The following is an 18,864-nucleotide window of genomic DNA, read 5'->3' on the forward strand; positions in this document are numbered from 1 at the left end:
TATGAAGCCACCTCATCGCCAGATCCCCCCAGCTCTTCCCTGACTTTCTTTCCATCACCCCTACTGTCTGGCCAAGCTCCTGATTGCTTGGCTTGTGTTCATGAGCCCACTTCACATATCCTGGGACTTCTCAATTGTTCCTATAGCACATAAAACAATGTCCAAGTCTATGGTCTGTTTTAAATGTACCTACAGTCATATCAAAATTCTATCAATAGGGGGAGCTCAAAAATAGCTTAAAATAAAATTATCCTGATTTAGCAAACTTGAAAAAAAGAGAAAAATAAAATCATTCTGATATGATTATATGATTTTGTTATTAACAAACAAGAGGAAATGAATTCAAAGTAATACAAGTAGGCAGTGTTAATAAGACATCGGTTAGGGTATTTTTACAGAAGAAGATGATTTACTTAGATTTCCATCTCTAGGGAAATCCAAGTAAAGATTTTGATTTTCCATTCATAAAGATGACCATGTGCTGAAAAGCTGAGCTATTTAGATTTACTCCCGTTTGATTTGTTTTACTTAAGAAAAGTTCAGAAGCATTGTGCTCAGTCTATTCAGACATAGTAAATACTATTCAGGGATGTCACGCTGAATGAAATGTTTGCCACTCTGGCTAAAATTCCAGTGAGATGGTGAAATGGGCTTTTATTTATAATATGCTAATGTTTCCATTAGGAAATCTGGAAAACCTTTATGGAATTCTATAAGGTGGGAGAATATTTCCCACTTATTTGGTTTACCAGAGTATTCTTAACCACTGCGCCACCGGGCCAGCCCCTTACTAGAGTATTCTTAAACTCAAAAGCTGTGCTCATGCGATATCTTGGGCTGAAGAGACCTGCTGGCAGCTCCACCCTAAGCCAAAGTCCTACCCTGGGAGGAAGGCTTAGGTCGTCTTTGGTGGGGCTGTGGTATTTGGCAAATGATCTTTAAGACACAATTAAAGGAATGAAGAATTCTTGGGAGGGAAAATGTAGGGCATTAAACTTGTTGTGATGGATCTTGGTGGGTTTTGGGGTGGGCTGGACTGATTGTAGTTGAATGCTGGACTTACAAAGGGCTTTTTCCTTTCAAATAACTCAGAGAGCTTTCTCCTAGGAGCTATGACTTCAAAGCCAGGAGATTGGATCCATACCAACCACACCAGAAATAAGCCTCACCGCTTTACAACTGCATCAGGCAGGCGGTTAACACACACAGCATCTCTGAGCAGGGAGCACTGGCATTACCACCCTGATCTCTGAGGGAAAACGTGCAATATTTCTCTATCAGATCATTTGTGAAGAACTGCATTTTCAGTCACTGTCAGAGCATGAACTCAAACGTAGGTTCTCTAATTCCAAATTTGCAGAGCATAGCCATATGCCCTGGGATCTAGGCCAACCAAAGACACGATCTCCAAGGTCACTTCCAACCCAGGATTTGACACCCTCTCATTTATCGACTCAAATGCGAACACTCAAACAGCATCAGTTTATTCTTTTAATCAGCTCATTCAGTGAAATATAAACCTTAGATATGAGAGCAAGGTAATTGATACCGTAAAGTAAAAGGACTGTTTTTCACTTCTGATTTTCACATAATGTGTCCTGATGTTTGAGACTTACTTATTATCCGTGGAAAATGAGTGATTTTAAGATATTTCATAATAGTAGAGGACTAACTAAAGAAATTATGGCACAATGCAACCACTTTAAAACATTCTCCAAGAGTATTTAAGGTTATGGAAAGCTGTTCACCTTATATTGCTAGCTGAAAAAAAAGCAGGTTATGAAACAATATGTATGTATATATTTTAAAGTAATATATACATAGATAAAAGTCTAGAATCATGTCCACCAAATGTTAATAGTCGTTTTCTTAGGAGGCTGTTATAACATGCAATTCCTATTTTCTCCTTTTTAAAACAAAATTTCTTATACTGTCTGCAAATATCAAGCTTCACATTCATTATCAGAGAAACATGAATTTGACTTTATATAAAAATGTAAAGGGCAGTTTAAGAGTTTTGTAAAACCAAGATGTTAGAGGATTATTTCCTACACAATTTCTCTTGGAGAAAACATTTCCTACCTCATTTCCTTTGTTTCCGGTGCTGGACTTCATTTCCTTGGGTTGCTTGTAAAAGAAAACAACAGTGTTTAGATGGAGAAGCATTATCAGCTATATAGCAGGTTGGCCGAACCTATTGTAGTGTTTTTCTTGGTCATAATTTTGACTTCTAGAACAGCAGCCCAGATGACTTCTAACTCACTGAAACCTGACAAGCTGCCCAGATTCAACAGAAAGGAGCTTCTGGTTTCCCCTCGTGGGATGCTGCTTCAGGAACTTTCAATATGACAAGGGAGCAAGTGGGCATATCATGAAGACTGTGTTTTCTAGCCAACATTTTGGAAAGAGGAAATCACGCTGGGATGTTTTAGAATCTTGTATCTGGAAAGTGCCATCTGAGCTAAGCCATGATGAGGCCCAATGCCTGCGAAACCAAGTCTAGCACAGAGGACTGGATGGCAGTGTGCCACACGGCACAGTGAGCTACTAAACGGCATTAGAGCAGAAGGAGACTTGCTGACCCCAAAATGTTCATGATGTCGATCACTCAATGGGAAAAAAAGCTGGGAAACAAATTAGTGTGTAAAATCTGATCCCACTTTAAAAAAAACTGTATTAGAAAAAAGAATGAAAACATAAAAATAAGAATGTTAATAGTGTTACCTCAAAGTGGTGAGATAATAGGTACTTTTAAAATTTTGCTTCTCTGATTTCCTATATTTGCTTTTGTATTAAAAAGTGATTAAAGTTATTATGCGAAATGATAATATTTGTAAAAATGCTCTGCAACTACAAGAGCCCTGTAAGGCTAAGGTTTTACCATCACATAGACTACAGCTGCTGGAATAAAGACCTAAGCACTTTCGGCATGTTCCTTGCTTGTCCTTTCTTTTCCACATGACTTATTCGGGCGATAGTCATCTCTAAGTTAAGGACCTCTTATTGCTTCACTTATTACCAAACATTGCCCATTACTGAAAGTTCCTTAAGGATAGGAATTGAACCTAAGCAAAAAGAGTGCTAGTTATAAGGCTGTATAATACATGACTCCTCATCACATTTTATTTATTTAGCAGCCTCACACGGGAGGGATTCAGTTAAAAAGAAATGTACTCTTCAATATTGAAGACCAAACAAACAAAAAAATAAAATAAAAGAGTATAAATTTGTGTTTGCAGATATCTTTCTGTTAACTTAAATTTTATCTTTTAGAAAGACCTTTTGAGGCTGATTCACTGTTGCCCCAACATTCAGGTGAGACGCTTCCTAAATGCTAATAAACCAGATGAGTGACATGTTTCTGGGAAGAAAAGCAGTAGAGTCTTTGGGAATCTAAAAACTGCGCAAAGAATAGAAAGAAAGCAGGAAGAGAACTCTAGGTTAAGAGGAAGTGGTAAAAACAAGAAACAACAGGATGAGGCTGGGTCAGAAACTTTCTAGACATGCTAAGGCAAACTGTGTGCAGCTGTCACACCCAGGAACAGCCTATATCCCCAAGCTAATCCTCTCAAAATGAAAGCGCCTTTAGCTAGGCATGTTATTGGGTGTCACTTCTTGGGGAGATTTAAAAAATGAAACCAAGAATGCCTATCCATTATAAGACGAATTATCTTTGTCATTATCATCAAGGTATATCCACCAATGACTACATATATCTAGGTACTATGTCACCATTGTTAAGAACTCAGACTCTCTGAGTTAAGGTTCAGTGTTCTTTCTACCATTTTTAATTCCTCGATGATGCATGGTTTATTTCTAAATATGGCCCTTAATCTCACATAAGGAACATTAAAGAATAAAATATATTGAATTATAAGACCTACTAATAAAGATGTGCCTGACTTGGGGGAAAAAAAAACTTGTGTAATTTCACTGCTAAACTCACCAAATGGCGAAATTCTACTGAGAGACTCCCATTGGAAGATTCTTCAATGGACATGGCTTTGACATGAGTGCCACAAAGAACAAATCTTCGATTGCTAGAGAGAAAAATCTTAGTTATTTACATGGTCTCAGGTAAAATATATTTATGAGAATAGCAAAAAAATTCTAAAGTAAATGTCTTACCTTAGAGTTGAAACATTCCTGTAAAACCAAGAAGATTCTTTAAAATGAGATATTTAATAGATCTAGTAAAAACTTTCTATAATACTTCAGAGGATAATACGTAAAATTTCATTTCAAGTCTTTATAGTAAGATTTTTTTAAGTAAGTCTTCACTGGAGTTATGTTAAATGTTTCAACTTCCAAGTCAAATATTTGAAGTCCATTGATACGTAACGTTAGAGAAATAAATGTAAAAGGTTGAAATTATTCTATAAAATAAGGACAATTCTTTTTAAAAAGTCTTACATTTTCATGTTTCAAAATGAAATTAGAAACTTACTTGTCAATTGATGCTTTCACCTTTACCTGATAGTTTAGTTCCGGTAATTTTATTAGTAGTCTGGAAAGACACATAAAGAATCAATGATAAAAATTAAAAGTTCTAAAAGCCTTTCTATATTTAAAGATTTAAATATACTTATGGTATGCACATATAAATCAAACATATTATCTCCAGTTACATATCAGTGTGTTTTAAAAATGTCTAATTCCTCTTTAGTTTGCCATGTCACTAATATTGACATCAGCCACTTAATATCACACTGACACACTTGGAAAGTGTTTCCATATTGCTCAGTGGATGTGTGTTGGATAATACGTTGGTTGGGTCAGAAAAATAGCTATATATTTTGGCTAAAGCCCAAATTTGGCTTAGATGTATAATACAAGAAAAATTCTTTGTAAATCTATTACTATGGCTCATTTTTATTCTCGTACTATAAAAAAAACATTTTGTAAGCTTAGTAAAACTAAATGTTTTGGTGATAACTGTTATGTAGCGAAACACTGAGAAAGTCTAGGCCTCTGAAAGAATATGGAAAATTCCAGTTCAAATGCATTTGCAATCTTTAAACACACTATATTTAAGTAACAGCAAAAATGTTGATCGCTGAAAAAGATCTAACTTCAAACAAACAAGAGATTAAAGGTCAGAATAACGATTTTTCTTTTTTCTTTTTTTTTAAAGATTTTATTTTTTTCCTTTTTCTCCCCAAAGCCCCCCAAGTACATAGTTGTATATTCTTCGTTGTGGGTCCTTCTAATTGTGGCATGCGGGATGCTGCCTCAGTGTGGTTTGATGAGCAGTGCCATGTCCGTGCCCAGGATTTGAACCAACGAAACACTGGGCCGCCTGCAGCAGAGTGCACGAATGTAACCACTCGGCCACGGGGCCAGCGCCAGAATAACGATTTTTCTAATTCTCCTTTTTCTGAAGACAGCTCCTCCTTCATTCTTTGGCTTCCCCAACTCCTCAGAGCTGTACCCTCTGATTTTCCCTCTCTGTGGGTGCAGTCCAGTATCAAAGATACTCATTCACTCACTCATTATTCATTCATTTACTCACACACTCATCTCAAACCTCACTCATTCACTCAGCTTGTACTGAACTCCTCATATGTTCCCAGGATGGCTCCAGTGCTGGAGAACTAATGGAGTGATTTGGGGAAGGGACAAGTGTGGACATGGCTGTACATAAGAAGTCCAGCTAAATAGATGGAATGTAGAGTACGGTGATAAGCAACTGATAGGTATTAAAGGAATATAATCATAGACAACATACAGCCCAAACAAAAGGGTGGGTAGAATGTAGCCACGGTCCCTTAAAAGTCCCAGGATTGGTTTCAGGGTTTGGAATATAAGTGTGCAGTTGTTGGGAGTGGGGGGTGAGGAGGTTGTATGAAATAAGGCAAGATGTTTTCCCTCTCTGCCTTCCTCTCTCTCCTACTTAGTGAAGGATCTGATTCACTCTAAGATGCTGATGACTAAAGGGAGTCCTTTGAAACAGGAGGATGGAATGCCATGGTAGAGAAGTGTTGTAGGGAAAATCTTGAATACTAAGTAAAGGATCATCTATCAAGACAGTGGGGAAGAGGGTACAGAGAAGAAGGATAGGAACCCAACAGGCAGGCAGAGGAGGAGAGCAAAACACCCAAACCAGGGACTAGTGGTCCATGCCTATGGCAATGAGTTCAAACAACATCCAAAGTGGTGCCTGTTCAGGGACCTCTTCCACTTAGAACTCTGCTGAGCAATCCCTACTCCTCTCCCTTTCTGTCCCAGAGAGCATCTTAGACTTAGCACATCATCTATGGGAATGTGGCAAGGAAAAGGAGGCTGTCCACCCCCCCATACCCTATTTCTCTTTATCGTTACTGTCTTCTGGATTATACAGAGATATGGAGATGAGGAATGAACAACTTTGAAAATAATGAAATTTTAAAAGGGAATCTGGCCTCTGCAATTTGTTTTTGAGTCTTAAGTCTTGGTGAAAAATTCACGCAAAGGAACTTACTAGAAATTTCTATTAGGGTTTTTGAAATGCAAACTGGAAACATATGTCTTCCCTTTAAAAACGGAGTTCCAATAGTGATTGGTGATCAGGGACCCTATCATGGGAACCTAAATCACTGTCTGCCATGGCATCACCAACTCTCAGGCTGGTCTGAAAGTTCACCTTTCCAGAGGTGACCTAGTGGCTAGGAATTTAAAGCATTAGGACCTTGCAGATTGAGGCATGATGAAAACCTTTGAATGTTCAAACTCAAATTCATTGTTTTAAGTGCCATTATGAAAAATTTATAAATGTTTTTGTTGCTTATGCTAAGGGAAAGGATCAAATACACAGATAAGCCATAACACAAAAGCCTTGTGTCTTTTTTTTTTTTTTTGCTGAGGAAGATTTACCCTGAGCTAACATCCATGCCAATCTTCCTCTATGTTTTAGTTTGTGAGCCACCAGCACAGCATAGCTGCTAATAGAGCAGTGTAGGTCTGTACCCAGGAACTGAACCCAGGCTGCCAAAGTGAGTGTGCTGAACTTAACTGCTAGGCCACTGGGGCTGGCCCAAGCCTTGTGTCTTTAAATAAGGTACATAGTCAGGATATACTTAAAATTGTGATGGTGAGAGTTTTCATGGAAAAAACAATTAGCCAGTTATTGGGTAATCACAGCAGAAGAACATGCCACTATATTCCTGGAAAGGTTATTCAAAGCCTTCTAGAATCTGTCCCCAATCTATCTTTTCATTCTCTCTCTTCCTGCTCCACACTATTACAAAACAGACCCAGCAAGCCATCATTTCTGAGTCTCACTCTCCTACAGTTCTCCTCCCTTCTCCTCTCTGCTCCCTTCTCAAGGCCCTTCCTCACAGTGACCACTAGGTATTCTCCAGTCTCTCCAGTCTTCTCTCCAATCAACCTTTTCAGCAATTAATCCCATGATGTTCCATCTTGTGATTCCATGCTTTCTTGCTAATATCTCTCATAGTCTCATCTTCACTGTAATACTCCTGACAAGCAGGCCTCATCTTAACACTTCTGTGGCCATTTACTATAGCTTAGTGCTGGGCATGCAGGAGGCTCTCAATAAAGAAAGTCAAATGAAAGAGATTGGCCTTAATTATGCAATGGCTGTGGCTCCATAAGAATATAAAATGATAGCACACATTCTGCCTACCTTAGTTTTACAGTGAACTGAATGAGGGTTTTAAGTACCATCGGCCTCTGAGGGTGGGTTGGCATGCATGGCTGCCGTTCAACCACAAATGAGCTAGATTAAAAGGAAATAAAGCATGTCATTCGAAAACAATGAAAATATCAACAGGCTGAAAACCACAGAGGAACAGGATGCTGTCCTCTTATAAAGTCCAAGTTTTCCACACTTAGAAGCCATTCTAACTCCCATTAGGCTCACATCTTTCCAATGAATTCTCGTCAATAATTATCATGAGATGGAAAAATGCTTAAAGATTGTCCCTAAGTAACAACAGTAAATATTTCTTAATTGTTATACTTGAGTCAAGAATAAAAGCTCCAGTCTACTGATATCATAACTAAACATAAGGTAGAAAGTTAATTTCATGCCATTTTAAAACTAAATATTAGGATTTCTGGCAAATACTAGTATTTTTTTTCTTTAGATGAGCTTATAAACATAGATATGTTCCACCATTCATTTCTTAGATATGCACTTAAGAACAAATCCTTGAAATCTTCTTTCCTAAAATGTGAAAATTGAACTTTAGGTGGGTAGTGTGACTTGACTAGTGGAAAACCAAATCAGTTGGTGGGAGAAGTGTTGATGAATAAATAGTGAAGAGTAGAAATGTTTCTGGAACTCTCTGGAGCTTTAGTCTCTTCACCTTGAGGCTCATTGATTGACACTTCTCTACCACTCCTTCAACTCAACCCCCAAACCCCAGCCAGGGTGTCCTTCCAGCTCCACGGGACTGAGGATGCCATGAGGCATTTAAATGGATAACACTCCACTTACTTCTTGAAAAGGTTGTAGATTAAGAAAGTGACTCTTTCTAGCAGATGTGCTCTTTGCATTGGGATGGGGTCGCCCTCATATGTCATTTTGGTGGACTGTTCCTCTAATTTCTCCAGTTGCCTTCTGAGTTGGAACAAACTTTCTGCCAACAGTGTAAAGCTATTGAATAGCAAGTGAAAATGCAGTTTTTCCAGTTAATTACCGTTTTATCTATTAATCATATTTAGCAAATATTAAATGATTAAATAATTATTAAATTAAACTAATCACGATTCCATTTAAGATTAGTGATAGTTCTTTGTGTTTATTTTCCCAATCCACTTTTTTCTCTAAGATGCATGATATAGGTTAAATGTTTTTAATAATTTCTAATTTATACCTTCAGTTATAGACAAAAAATCATTTATAAAATTTTCAACATCTGGAGCAACATCTGGAACCTTTGTTTAAAAGTCCATTAAATACATATGTTAAGAACATGGCACTCACTAAATGGCAAAGAAAGAGCACATTTAAAACATCAAAAATATGTGATATAATGAATGTTATGTGTAAGAACGCTGAAGAAAAAAACCAATATGAGACTGACCCCTTGCCCACTCCCCTTGCCCCCAGAAATAGGTATTTTTTTACAACTCTTCAGTATTAGCCAAAAATTATCAATGGCTTTCTCTGGAGAAAGGTATCTGCTTGGAGTTTTACTCACTACGTGATGAGCTCACCTCAGAAATGGGGGTGAACTCTTGGTCCAGAAGTCTGGGAGGGAGATTGAAGTGGACACTGAAGGGGCCTCCAGCTACGGAGGAGGCAGAGATCTCGACAGACTTGGTATGTCCATCTGGCTCTGACAGCAGCTCTTTGTGTTTAAAGTTTATTCCTCACATAACACTGCTGAAAGAACTGTCAGACCCCCGCTGAATTTGGTAAGAGGACCATTATCTGCTATGTTCTTTATAACTCCCTTTGTCGTTTATCTTGTTTTCATGACAACAGAGTAGCGAGGTTAGAGAATCAAAGTTATCTCCCCAAGGAAAACCAATACATTTTAAAATGAACCCAATTTCCTCCTTTTCTTGAGAAATAGGCCTGGCGGGACAGAGCTTTCAGTGCATACTTCCATTGCACCGAATCGTGCTCTTTGAAAACAATTTCGGATTTCAACGGAACATTTTACTCTTTTTCATTCTATTTTCTAGTTGTTCTTTCAATCAGAAAGTTTTATTTTGCATTTATGTAGAGGAATATCTTATCAACATTTTTTTCTTCTAATACAGAGGATAGTATCCACATGTGATTGCATGTACGCATGCAGAGCCAGAGGATGAGATGTTGAATTCACCATTTGAGATTCTTCATTTAAATACAAAATCAAATCACTTCGTTGAAAACTCAAAACTAATGTTTAACTCTGACATCTTAATACACAGGTTTAAAAACCGAGATATCTTTTTTCAAGCTTTTGAAGCTAATGTTTCTTTATATCCTTAAAGAATGTATATTTACTGCTGGTTTCAAAAGTTCATTTGAATCTTTTAAGATTGATAAATGAGAAAATTACACAATTCTTATGCATTCTAGTAGATTTCTATCAATGCTTTATTTTGCTCCACAAAGTGATAAAAATTAAGAACATTTATACAATTACATCTATTTGTTTTTATGTGTAGAGTTCCCAGCTGCTAATGAACCATCAATAAGTCGAATGAATTGACTGTCTGGTCTGAACCTGCATTCTCTGGCTGAGTGACTCTAACTTTTGTACTTCCTGTGGTTTTCACTAGAAACTAAAGTCAATTCCTTTTACCAGTTTTGAAGCTGGTCGAGCCCGTTGTGGAGTGGACCTCCTATGCAGGCTATTTGCTGTCGCCTCTTCCAGTCTTGCAGCTCTTCTATCAGCATGTTATTCATTAACAAGTCCGTTTCGTTGACTATTTGTGTCATCTTGCTGAGGGCTTCCTAAAAAGAAAGGTGACTACTGAAGCGATTTTCATGAGACACAACCAAAGTCGGTCATAAGTCAACCTATCAAACAATTTGTCTGACTTGGGAGAGGAAGGCTTGGTTAAAATTTTGACCAACTATTTTACCAAATACTACCTTCTATTTGCCATAGCACTGCCTTTTCAAACAGTTAAACCACTACAATTAAAGAGCGTCGTGAAGAAGGATGACCACAATTTAACATTCTCATAATATCTCATCATATCTTTCAGTATAAATAGGTTGAATTTGTAACTCCTGTGACATTATTGAATCTTGTAGTCATAGAGCCATATACCTACCTTTTAAAAAGACATTTATAAATTTAATTTATATTGTGATAAATATATTCATGTACTTATTTTAAAATGTACTGACTAAAAATTGAGCCTTTCTGTCTTAGTTTTTATTAGTTATTATCTGGGTTTTGGGGAGCAGAGTGGAGAAATATAACTTTCAAAGGCCTACAGATTAGAAGATGTGAATTGCTACTCTGGCTTTGCCACAAGCTATGTGAATTTGGATAAACTATCTAAGTTTGCTGGAACTTGGTCTTCTGACCTATACTATCACGTGAATGGACTGAACTATTTCCAAGGCTCCTTCTCTCCTTAAAAATCTTATTTCTAAAGTAGAATAAAATGGTGTGCATAAAATGTATAGCATAGATTAATTATGCATAAAAGCATTAAGTTTATCTTGAACTAATTATTTGCACATATAAAATATGATATATAACTGTTTAAGTTTATAATTAAAGTAAAAATAAATTTTACATTTATTTGTGCTCACACAAATTCCTGCACAGAAAATTGAGTGGAATTTTTAGAAATGAACTATTGATTTATCAGTGACTGATTAAAATTTCAATTGAATTTATTTTCAAAGAGAAGTAGAAAATTGAATGGAGCTATTTCCCCTTTTTTCGAATATTTCATTGAGCCAGAAAAAAGTTCTTCCTCTCCTTCGGAGGAGGTTAGACTGAATATGTTTAGTCATCAATGAACTATCATTTAACTAGGAAATTACTTAGCACAATGTCATTTTTCAGAGCAGAAACTGGAACACAATTTTTTTAATAAAATTTTAGTAGTCACCAAGGGTATACACGTGTGGTAGAACTCATCTCAGCATATTAAGTACAGTAACTAAAACAGTCATGTCTGAAACAGTGGCAAATAAAATTGGGTAAAATGTTCACCTTGAAATTAACGGTAGCTACCGTAAGTGTACCCCGTAACCAACATAAGAAGACTTTAGAGAGGTCCGGCTGTTAAACTTAGGAAGAGGAGCGTGGCCAACACCATGAGACTCTGCCCAGAAAGACTGCAGTTCATTCATTCAGATAAAATCCAAGAGCTTGATTCTTTTCAGTAGGACTAGTTGTAGGAAAAGGAGAAAACAGGCAGAAGGCCAAATTAAAGTTCTTCACTAACCTTTCTCTTAAAGTCGAGGCTGTTAAGCATTTCTTGCAGAGTTAAAACTTCCTGATTCATCAGGGCGCTGTTCTTGTCACCCTGATCTGCACAGGAAAAGAGATCAGATTAGGAGTCCTCTCCAAGGAAAAGCTCTCTGTCTTGTAAGCCGCCATCCTAAGATCCTAGGATGCAAGAGCCTAAATGAGGCCCTTAAGCCTCTGTCTGCTCATTTTGGCAGGAAAGATTACATCCAAGCATGCCAGAGAGGAGCTCTCTACCTTACAGACCTTGAGGGAAGACCATTCTTCATACCGAGTTACTTTTGAGGGTAGCAGGGAGGCTGGGAGTAGGGAGAGAGGAGATAATAAAGTTTTTGTGATGGATTCCATGTTAGGTACCTCTACACTGATAATAACCCTGGTTGGTTGGCATAAGTAGGAAAGGAAAGGGGCCTCCCTTTGGGTCCATGATTAAATCACATTTGACTCCTTCTGGTGCCTTTACCCACTGCTCCCTGCCCCACCGTATACCCAGGAATTATGGGCAACTGCCTGGGAAACTAATAAAGATTAAATTCTTCGCTTTCCCTTTTCCTTTGCAAAATGGGCTAGCCTCACAGTAAAACTAGAAGAAGTGGGAAAGAGCTGCAAATCAAGGAAAATATCTGACAGAAAAAAAAGCCAAAATGATTCATCTTCTTAAATGGGAATGTGCAATAAACACTGTATTGTTTAATTTTAACATTAAACTTTATTGGTACACGGCAAGTGATTGTTTACACCAACCACTTATATCTATGAGAAACAAAGGTTGGGAATGCTGATCTGACTGGTGTGATGGCGAGAAAGAGGCCCCAGAACAACATTGTGCCAAATTTCTCAACAAAATAGCACCAGTCTCTGGGAAGTCATTCTTGGTTGTATTAATTCACAGATTCGCCAACTCCTAGATCTACATGAAGCAAAAAAATCCTGCTTATATAGCATTTTATCAACTCAAAACTTCATTAGCTAGTACTTTCCAGTTTTCACTGGCAAGAATATAATTTATTTCCCATGTATCTTTCATTTCATTTAAAACATTTCATTTCACTTAAAACCAACAAAATAAATACTTGATTTAAATGATAAAATGATCATTTTTATTCTTCATAATGCTCATGAAGCACTGAAAGATAGTAAGTTCAAAAGAATCTTACTGTTTAATGTATTTCATTATGTTATAATTCTTAAAATTGGTAGTTCACATATGTAATTGGGGATGAGACTGCTTTCAATGAACTGTAATGGTTGATTAAATTTGCAGTTGCTCTAAACATATTTAGAATCACGGACCCCTTCGATGATCTGATGAAACCCACGGTTGTGCCATTTCTTCCAAAGGGAAAAGATGTACATACAAAAAATCAAGAATATTTTGAATAAACTTTCATGGGAGTCAAGACACCCTGAAGATGCCAAAACATGTCACTCTTCATCTATGCCAGGAAAAACAAGTTTTCTAATATCCTCTCTCTTAAATCTTAGATGAAAAGTTAAGCATTTGATCACAATCATCCATACTTCCTTCCAGATAAATTTTAAGCTAACATTTCAATAGTTAAAGATAATTCTGTAAACGAAAAATTTATATCCAATTTGTTTTAAAAATTATTTAAAAATAATTTTAGAATTACAAAAGAGTTGCAAAAATAATAGAAAATTCCATTATATACTTCATGCAACTTCCTCTAATGTCTTATATTTATAATTATCAAAACCAGTAAACTAATATTGGTACAATCCTATTAACTAATCTAGGCTTGATTAGAATTTCTCAAGTTGTCCCACAAATTGGAACTCACTCTAAATGATCAATCCATTATTACTTGTAAATCTTAGACCTTGTAAATATTCTTTTTCCTTCCTTTTCTTAAAAAATGCCTAATTGTAAGCAACCTCAATGTTTAACCACGAAAAGATAGTCAAATAAATTGCAATGTCTTTACATTTTGGCATACATGAAATTATTGAAATTTTTTTTGAAGATTTTTTATAATAAAGGGAAATACGTAAAAATAAAACTTTAATTTAAAATGCAATACATAAAACTATGTACAGGATGATCTCAATTTTTTGAAAAAATAGATATGTATATTTGAACATATACGAAAAAAGGTGGAAGGAAATACAACAGTTTGACAGTGTTCATCTGTACGTAGTGAAATTTCATGTGATCTTTAATTTTTAATGCTTTTGTCTATTTTCCACTGAGTCACATTTCTACTTTATGATTTAAAAAAATTATATTAAAAAACTCGCCAAGGGATGACATTAGTCATTTCCTGATCATATTAGGCAATTATCGTACTTTTCTTAGTTGTGATAATGATATTTTGATTCTATGGTAGAATGTTCTTAGTTTTTGGAGATGCATGCCGAAGTAAGGGTGATTTCTCAAGAGCCTTATAATTTACTTTGAGTTGGTGAGTAAAAAATATATATTTATACGGAGAGAAAAGGAGGGAGCAAAATAAATACTCCTCTCCTGCACCCTCCCTTCAAAAAAAACCCACTTCGCTTAGAGCAGTAGACCAATTTACCAGTTCTGTCAGTAAAGAAGACAGCCTGGTCATGTTCCCTTCACCTCCCTGTGTGGACTCATAGGCAAAACAGAGACTTACCCATCGTCTGAATTGTTTTATACCTGTAGTCAAATTCATCTTGCAGGTCTTCTAAATATTTGGTGTCTTGTTCTGTCATCTTTTTACAAAAGAAAACATATTCTGTTGTTACAATTAAGCATGTCGATGAAACAACATATTGGTATTTCAAATTACACTGTTGCTTCCAGTCTAGACACGGAACCTCTATTTCTGAAGAGCTAACTCTGTGAAAGCTGAATAATGTGGAAGAACCAGATTGAACTTGCTCTTCCAACTATTTTCTCTTCCTGATTGATTGGAAATCTTCCAGCATCTTGCCTCTCATGTCTCAATTAGCTCCAAATGATGCTACTAATTTAACTGTTTTTACCTGAGACTATGGAGACTAAGTTTTCCTTTTTAGTTCTATATGATTCTGTAGTAATGTACCAATTAACTTTTCCCTTAGTCTCCATTCTAATCGGCTGCAGTTTATGACAACTTGGTCTAAATTTTTTTCTCTCTACTTCTTAGAAACAAGAATCTATGTTTCCTCTGTGTCTTCCATCTTCAAGATTTTTATTTTACTCTTCTCCAAACTTGGTGATGTTTTTCTGCTCAGACTTAACAGGTAATAATTGTCAAGATCCGGGCTAAGGCTTTTCATATATTATCTCATGTAGTCCTCACAACTATCTTATGAAGGTGACTATCCTCACTTTTACAGATGAAGAAGCGGAGGCTTAGAGATGCGAAGTAACTTACTTGCCCAAGGCCACAGAGCTTCCCAGCGATGGAGTTTGGTGGGGAAGCCTAGCAGTCTGACTTCGACTCCCTCCTTTTACTACAGTTAGACATACTTTCCTTCCTTGATCTCAGACTACTTATCTTTCTTAGAAAATTGAACTTTCTGCTGCCTACTTATTCCAAGAAGTCTCTAAGGAAACAAACATCTATGCCAATACCCCTCACAAATTCTAAATTTTAATCACCTAAATTATTGGTTAAGAAAAGTATCAAATTTTGGGCAAGAGAGTCTGAATCTGTATCCCAACTCTACAACTCACTAGCTGTAGGAACTTGGGCAAATGTCTTGGCACTTCAGCTCCTCCGTCTGTCAAAAGGGGTGAGGAAGGATGGGGGTGGGAGGAGAAGGAGAAAGGAGGGTAATAACAGCATCTACTGATGGAGGTGTAAGAATCTCATGAATTAAATTACTTAACGCAAAGCCTGACCAGGCACATGTTTAACAAGCACGAGCTACGATAGCTATTCTCATTCCTATTTGTTTTCTCTGTAATCCTCTAAAATGACTTTCTCGATGTTTATAAACCTTAAAAAAGAAACAAAGTGGTAGCTATTGACTACACGGTATATTGTCTACTGATTCAATAATAACGACTACCAGTTTCGAGAAAATCTGTTCTGTGCCTAAATCTTACATACATTATCCTTTCAGAAACCCGCAAAGTAAAATATTTCCATTTTTCGTATGAGGAAACTGAAGTTGAAAGTCATATGCTCAAGCTGGATTCCAGTCCAGTCTAGTTCAGCGTTAAAGTGTTTGCTCTTTCTCTTCACTACACCCCAACACCTCTTGGAGCATTTCACTTAAATGTTACATTTCCAAAGAGGAAAGACTTGTGGCATGCAATGATCTACGAAAAGGTAAGGAGCACACACACACACACGAGAAAATATAATAAAATTATCTATGATCATTTTAAAGCAGAAATACACAGGAGTCTCATCTTTTGATCTCAAAATTAAAAGTTAAAAGAAGGCACTATCTTGCAGAATCTTCTAATGAAAAGTGTATTGAACTAATGTCATTAAACTCTGAAAAGGCAATGATAGAGTAAATAGCTAAAGACTTTCAGATATTGTAGTCAGTAAATGTCAAAATACCCAGCAATAATCTTCAAGAGCTCTCTTGATGGCCTGAGAATCCTTATAGCAGTGCCACATTCCAAAGCACTCCAAGAGAAACTGAGGTTATGATCCTAGAAGGAGCTCATAGGCATGACCTGCACCACAGAGTTAACCCTACCTTGAGGCAAGGAGTCTGTCCTTTTGTACTCTGCTGTCACTCGGTCACTGTCTGTAGGCAACTGTGGGCTCTGGAAATAGCTCTCCAGAGAAGCCATTAGCCAACACTCACAGCCCCTGGAGATGGGGGTACAGGCCTGACAAAGGGATCTGGTTGGGGCTCCAAAAGGCGGGCCTCTGCTGCATCATACTTCTCAGGAATTACAAAAGGAATTTGTGCTGGATGCAAAAATCATGCGTACTTGCTCAATGTGTTTAAATATTCCTACTATAATAAAATAAGCATCTCCTGACCTTACATGCTTGTAGACTCAGTGGAGCCGTTGGTTTTAAGATTATAATGTGCCAGGGCATTTTGACCTACCTAAGTTGGTCTGAGAACCTGATTCTTTCTGGCAACAGAGTAAGCAGATAGTTTTGCACGCTCGTCACTTGCTATGGAGGATCATTAAATCGGAAGTCTGAAGATTAACTCTTAGAAGTATTGTCATTTAAACCCTCTGTCTATTACTCAGACAAGATATGGTGCAGTTTACCTTTAAACATCTATAGTTTATTTAATTTTATGGAATTATTAGTTTTGTAAAGGACAAGGAAATGAATGCTATGTAAGTTTTGGAAAGGAAAATTAGCATTCTATTTTACACACAAATTGGAGAAAGTCTCATTTAAGAAATTTTCTCTAATCAATGAAATTGATAAATCTCTAGCCAGACTAATCAGAGAAAAACCCGACATTTACCAGTATCAAGTGAGAGAGGTGCTATCACTACAGATTCTTTAGATATTCAAAAGATAATAAAAGAATATTATGAACAACTTTGTTCCAATAAAGACAACTTGGATGAAATGGACAAATTTCTTGAAAAATACAAATGACCAAAGCTCATTTAAGAAGACATAGATAATGCAAATAGCCCTATGTCAAAGAAATTGAAATTGACCTTAAAAGGCTAGCCCAAAAGAAATCTTTGCTAATATGAACGTAGTGTGTGAGAGATATTTGTCTTATTAACAGATTGCCCTAAGATTTCTGTATGCACTAACTTTTGGCACGTAGGAAAAAGGTACACAGTTAGTTGTATGCGGCAATAGCTAGGCTTCCTAGGGATCTATAAGGTCACTCACCTGCACACTATTTTTAATGGCAGTCACTTTGTGCTCCACGTTCCTCTGTCTTTCTGAAACTGAAGAACTTTGTAAGGATTTCTCCAGAGGTCCCTGAAAAAAGAATGCCTTGAAATTTCAATAATGCTGATAAAACCAGTTTATGATGAATGTAGTATACGTAGCATGTACTTTGAACAGAGGTTTGGATCAATATGATATGAAATCCTCCACAGCCATTAAAACTCATGATGTGGAAAAACATTTAATGATGTGTAAGTCGTGTTAAATTGTTAAGAAATAGAACAGATTATAAAAGCACCACATGTTTATGATCTCTGTTGCTTATATATGTATATATGTTTATAAATATATGGATATATGTCTTGACATGTAAACTCAAGCACATATGATTGGAAGAACACACACATCAAAATCTTATCAGTGTGTTATCTTTGAATAGTGAAATTACAGAAGATTTTATGGTTTAAAATTTTATTTTGTAATTTTATATAACTGACATATTACTTTTGAAATTCTATAAAACTAATATATGTAATTTAAAAATTAGTATAGTGTAACTACATTAAGTTGACTTAAATCAGAATTAGGGATGTTGAATCTGCCAGAATAAAATTTTTGTACTAGAACAAAGGGAGTTTACTAAAGAATACGTAAAAATGTTAGCTTGATTAAATAGAAAGGTTAACCAGCTTCTCCAAGCACCATTGCTTGGCCACTTAAGTAATCTGACACTGAGTGTACTGCTTAGATATAAAGCTACATTGACATCTAGAGATGAGAGAGAAGCCAGCAACTCCTTGACCTTACAGTTGGGTGAGGAGCTATGGTTAGAAAAGCTGATGACTTCACTAAGATACACAGAAAATCAGTGGTGGAACCTCAAGTGGAACCTGTGTCTTTGACTATTGATCAAGTGTTCTTTCAGCTACACCAGATTCCTCAGATTGTAAAGATTTTATACAATGCCCTCTCTCTCTCTAATTTTGGCCTCCATTATTTGTTTATCTACCTGAAATTTGCAAATCAGTGCTTCTTTTGTGGTAGTATGTGGTACTGGCAGATTATTTGCAGAGTGACTTTGACGAGCATTTATCAAAAAATGAAAATTTCTAATTTAACTGATATCTGACATTTGAAGGGAACAATACGCACACACACACACTAAATGACTAGACATAAAAGGGATACAAAAAGGATGGCTGAGAATATATATGAGAATATAA

At 36.5% G+C, this 18,864-nt stretch overlaps 1 protein-coding gene across 1 annotated transcript in view; it reads right to left on the bottom strand.

Moving 5' to 3' along the window:
• Nucleotides 1-18,864, bottom strand: part of LOC124237771 (signal transducer and activator of transcription 4) — a 93,949-nt gene that overhangs the window by 18,174 nt on the left and 56,911 nt on the right. Inside the window, exons 5-14 of the mRNA XM_046657748.1 lie at nucleotides 17,639-17,731; nucleotides 14,501-14,579; nucleotides 11,857-11,942; nucleotides 10,245-10,396; nucleotides 8,441-8,599; nucleotides 7,625-7,717; nucleotides 4,448-4,507; nucleotides 4,129-4,146; nucleotides 3,947-4,040; nucleotides 2,083-2,127 (exon numbers count right to left, since the gene is read on the bottom strand). Of these exons, the coding sequence (XP_046513704.1) occupies nucleotides 2,083-2,127; nucleotides 3,947-4,040; nucleotides 4,129-4,146; nucleotides 4,448-4,507; nucleotides 7,625-7,717; nucleotides 8,441-8,599; nucleotides 10,245-10,396; nucleotides 11,857-11,942; nucleotides 14,501-14,579; nucleotides 17,639-17,731 (879 nt within the window). The remainder of the gene's footprint in view (nucleotides 1-2,082; nucleotides 2,128-3,946; nucleotides 4,041-4,128; nucleotides 4,147-4,447; nucleotides 4,508-7,624; nucleotides 7,718-8,440; nucleotides 8,600-10,244; nucleotides 10,397-11,856; nucleotides 11,943-14,500; nucleotides 14,580-17,638; nucleotides 17,732-18,864) is intronic.

Source organism: Equus quagga, chromosome 4 (assembly GCF_021613505.1).
Source record: "Equus quagga isolate Etosha38 chromosome 4, UCLA_HA_Equagga_1.0, whole genome shotgun sequence".
In the NCBI taxonomy this organism is placed as follows: Eukaryota; Metazoa; Chordata; class Mammalia; order Perissodactyla; family Equidae; genus Equus; species Equus quagga.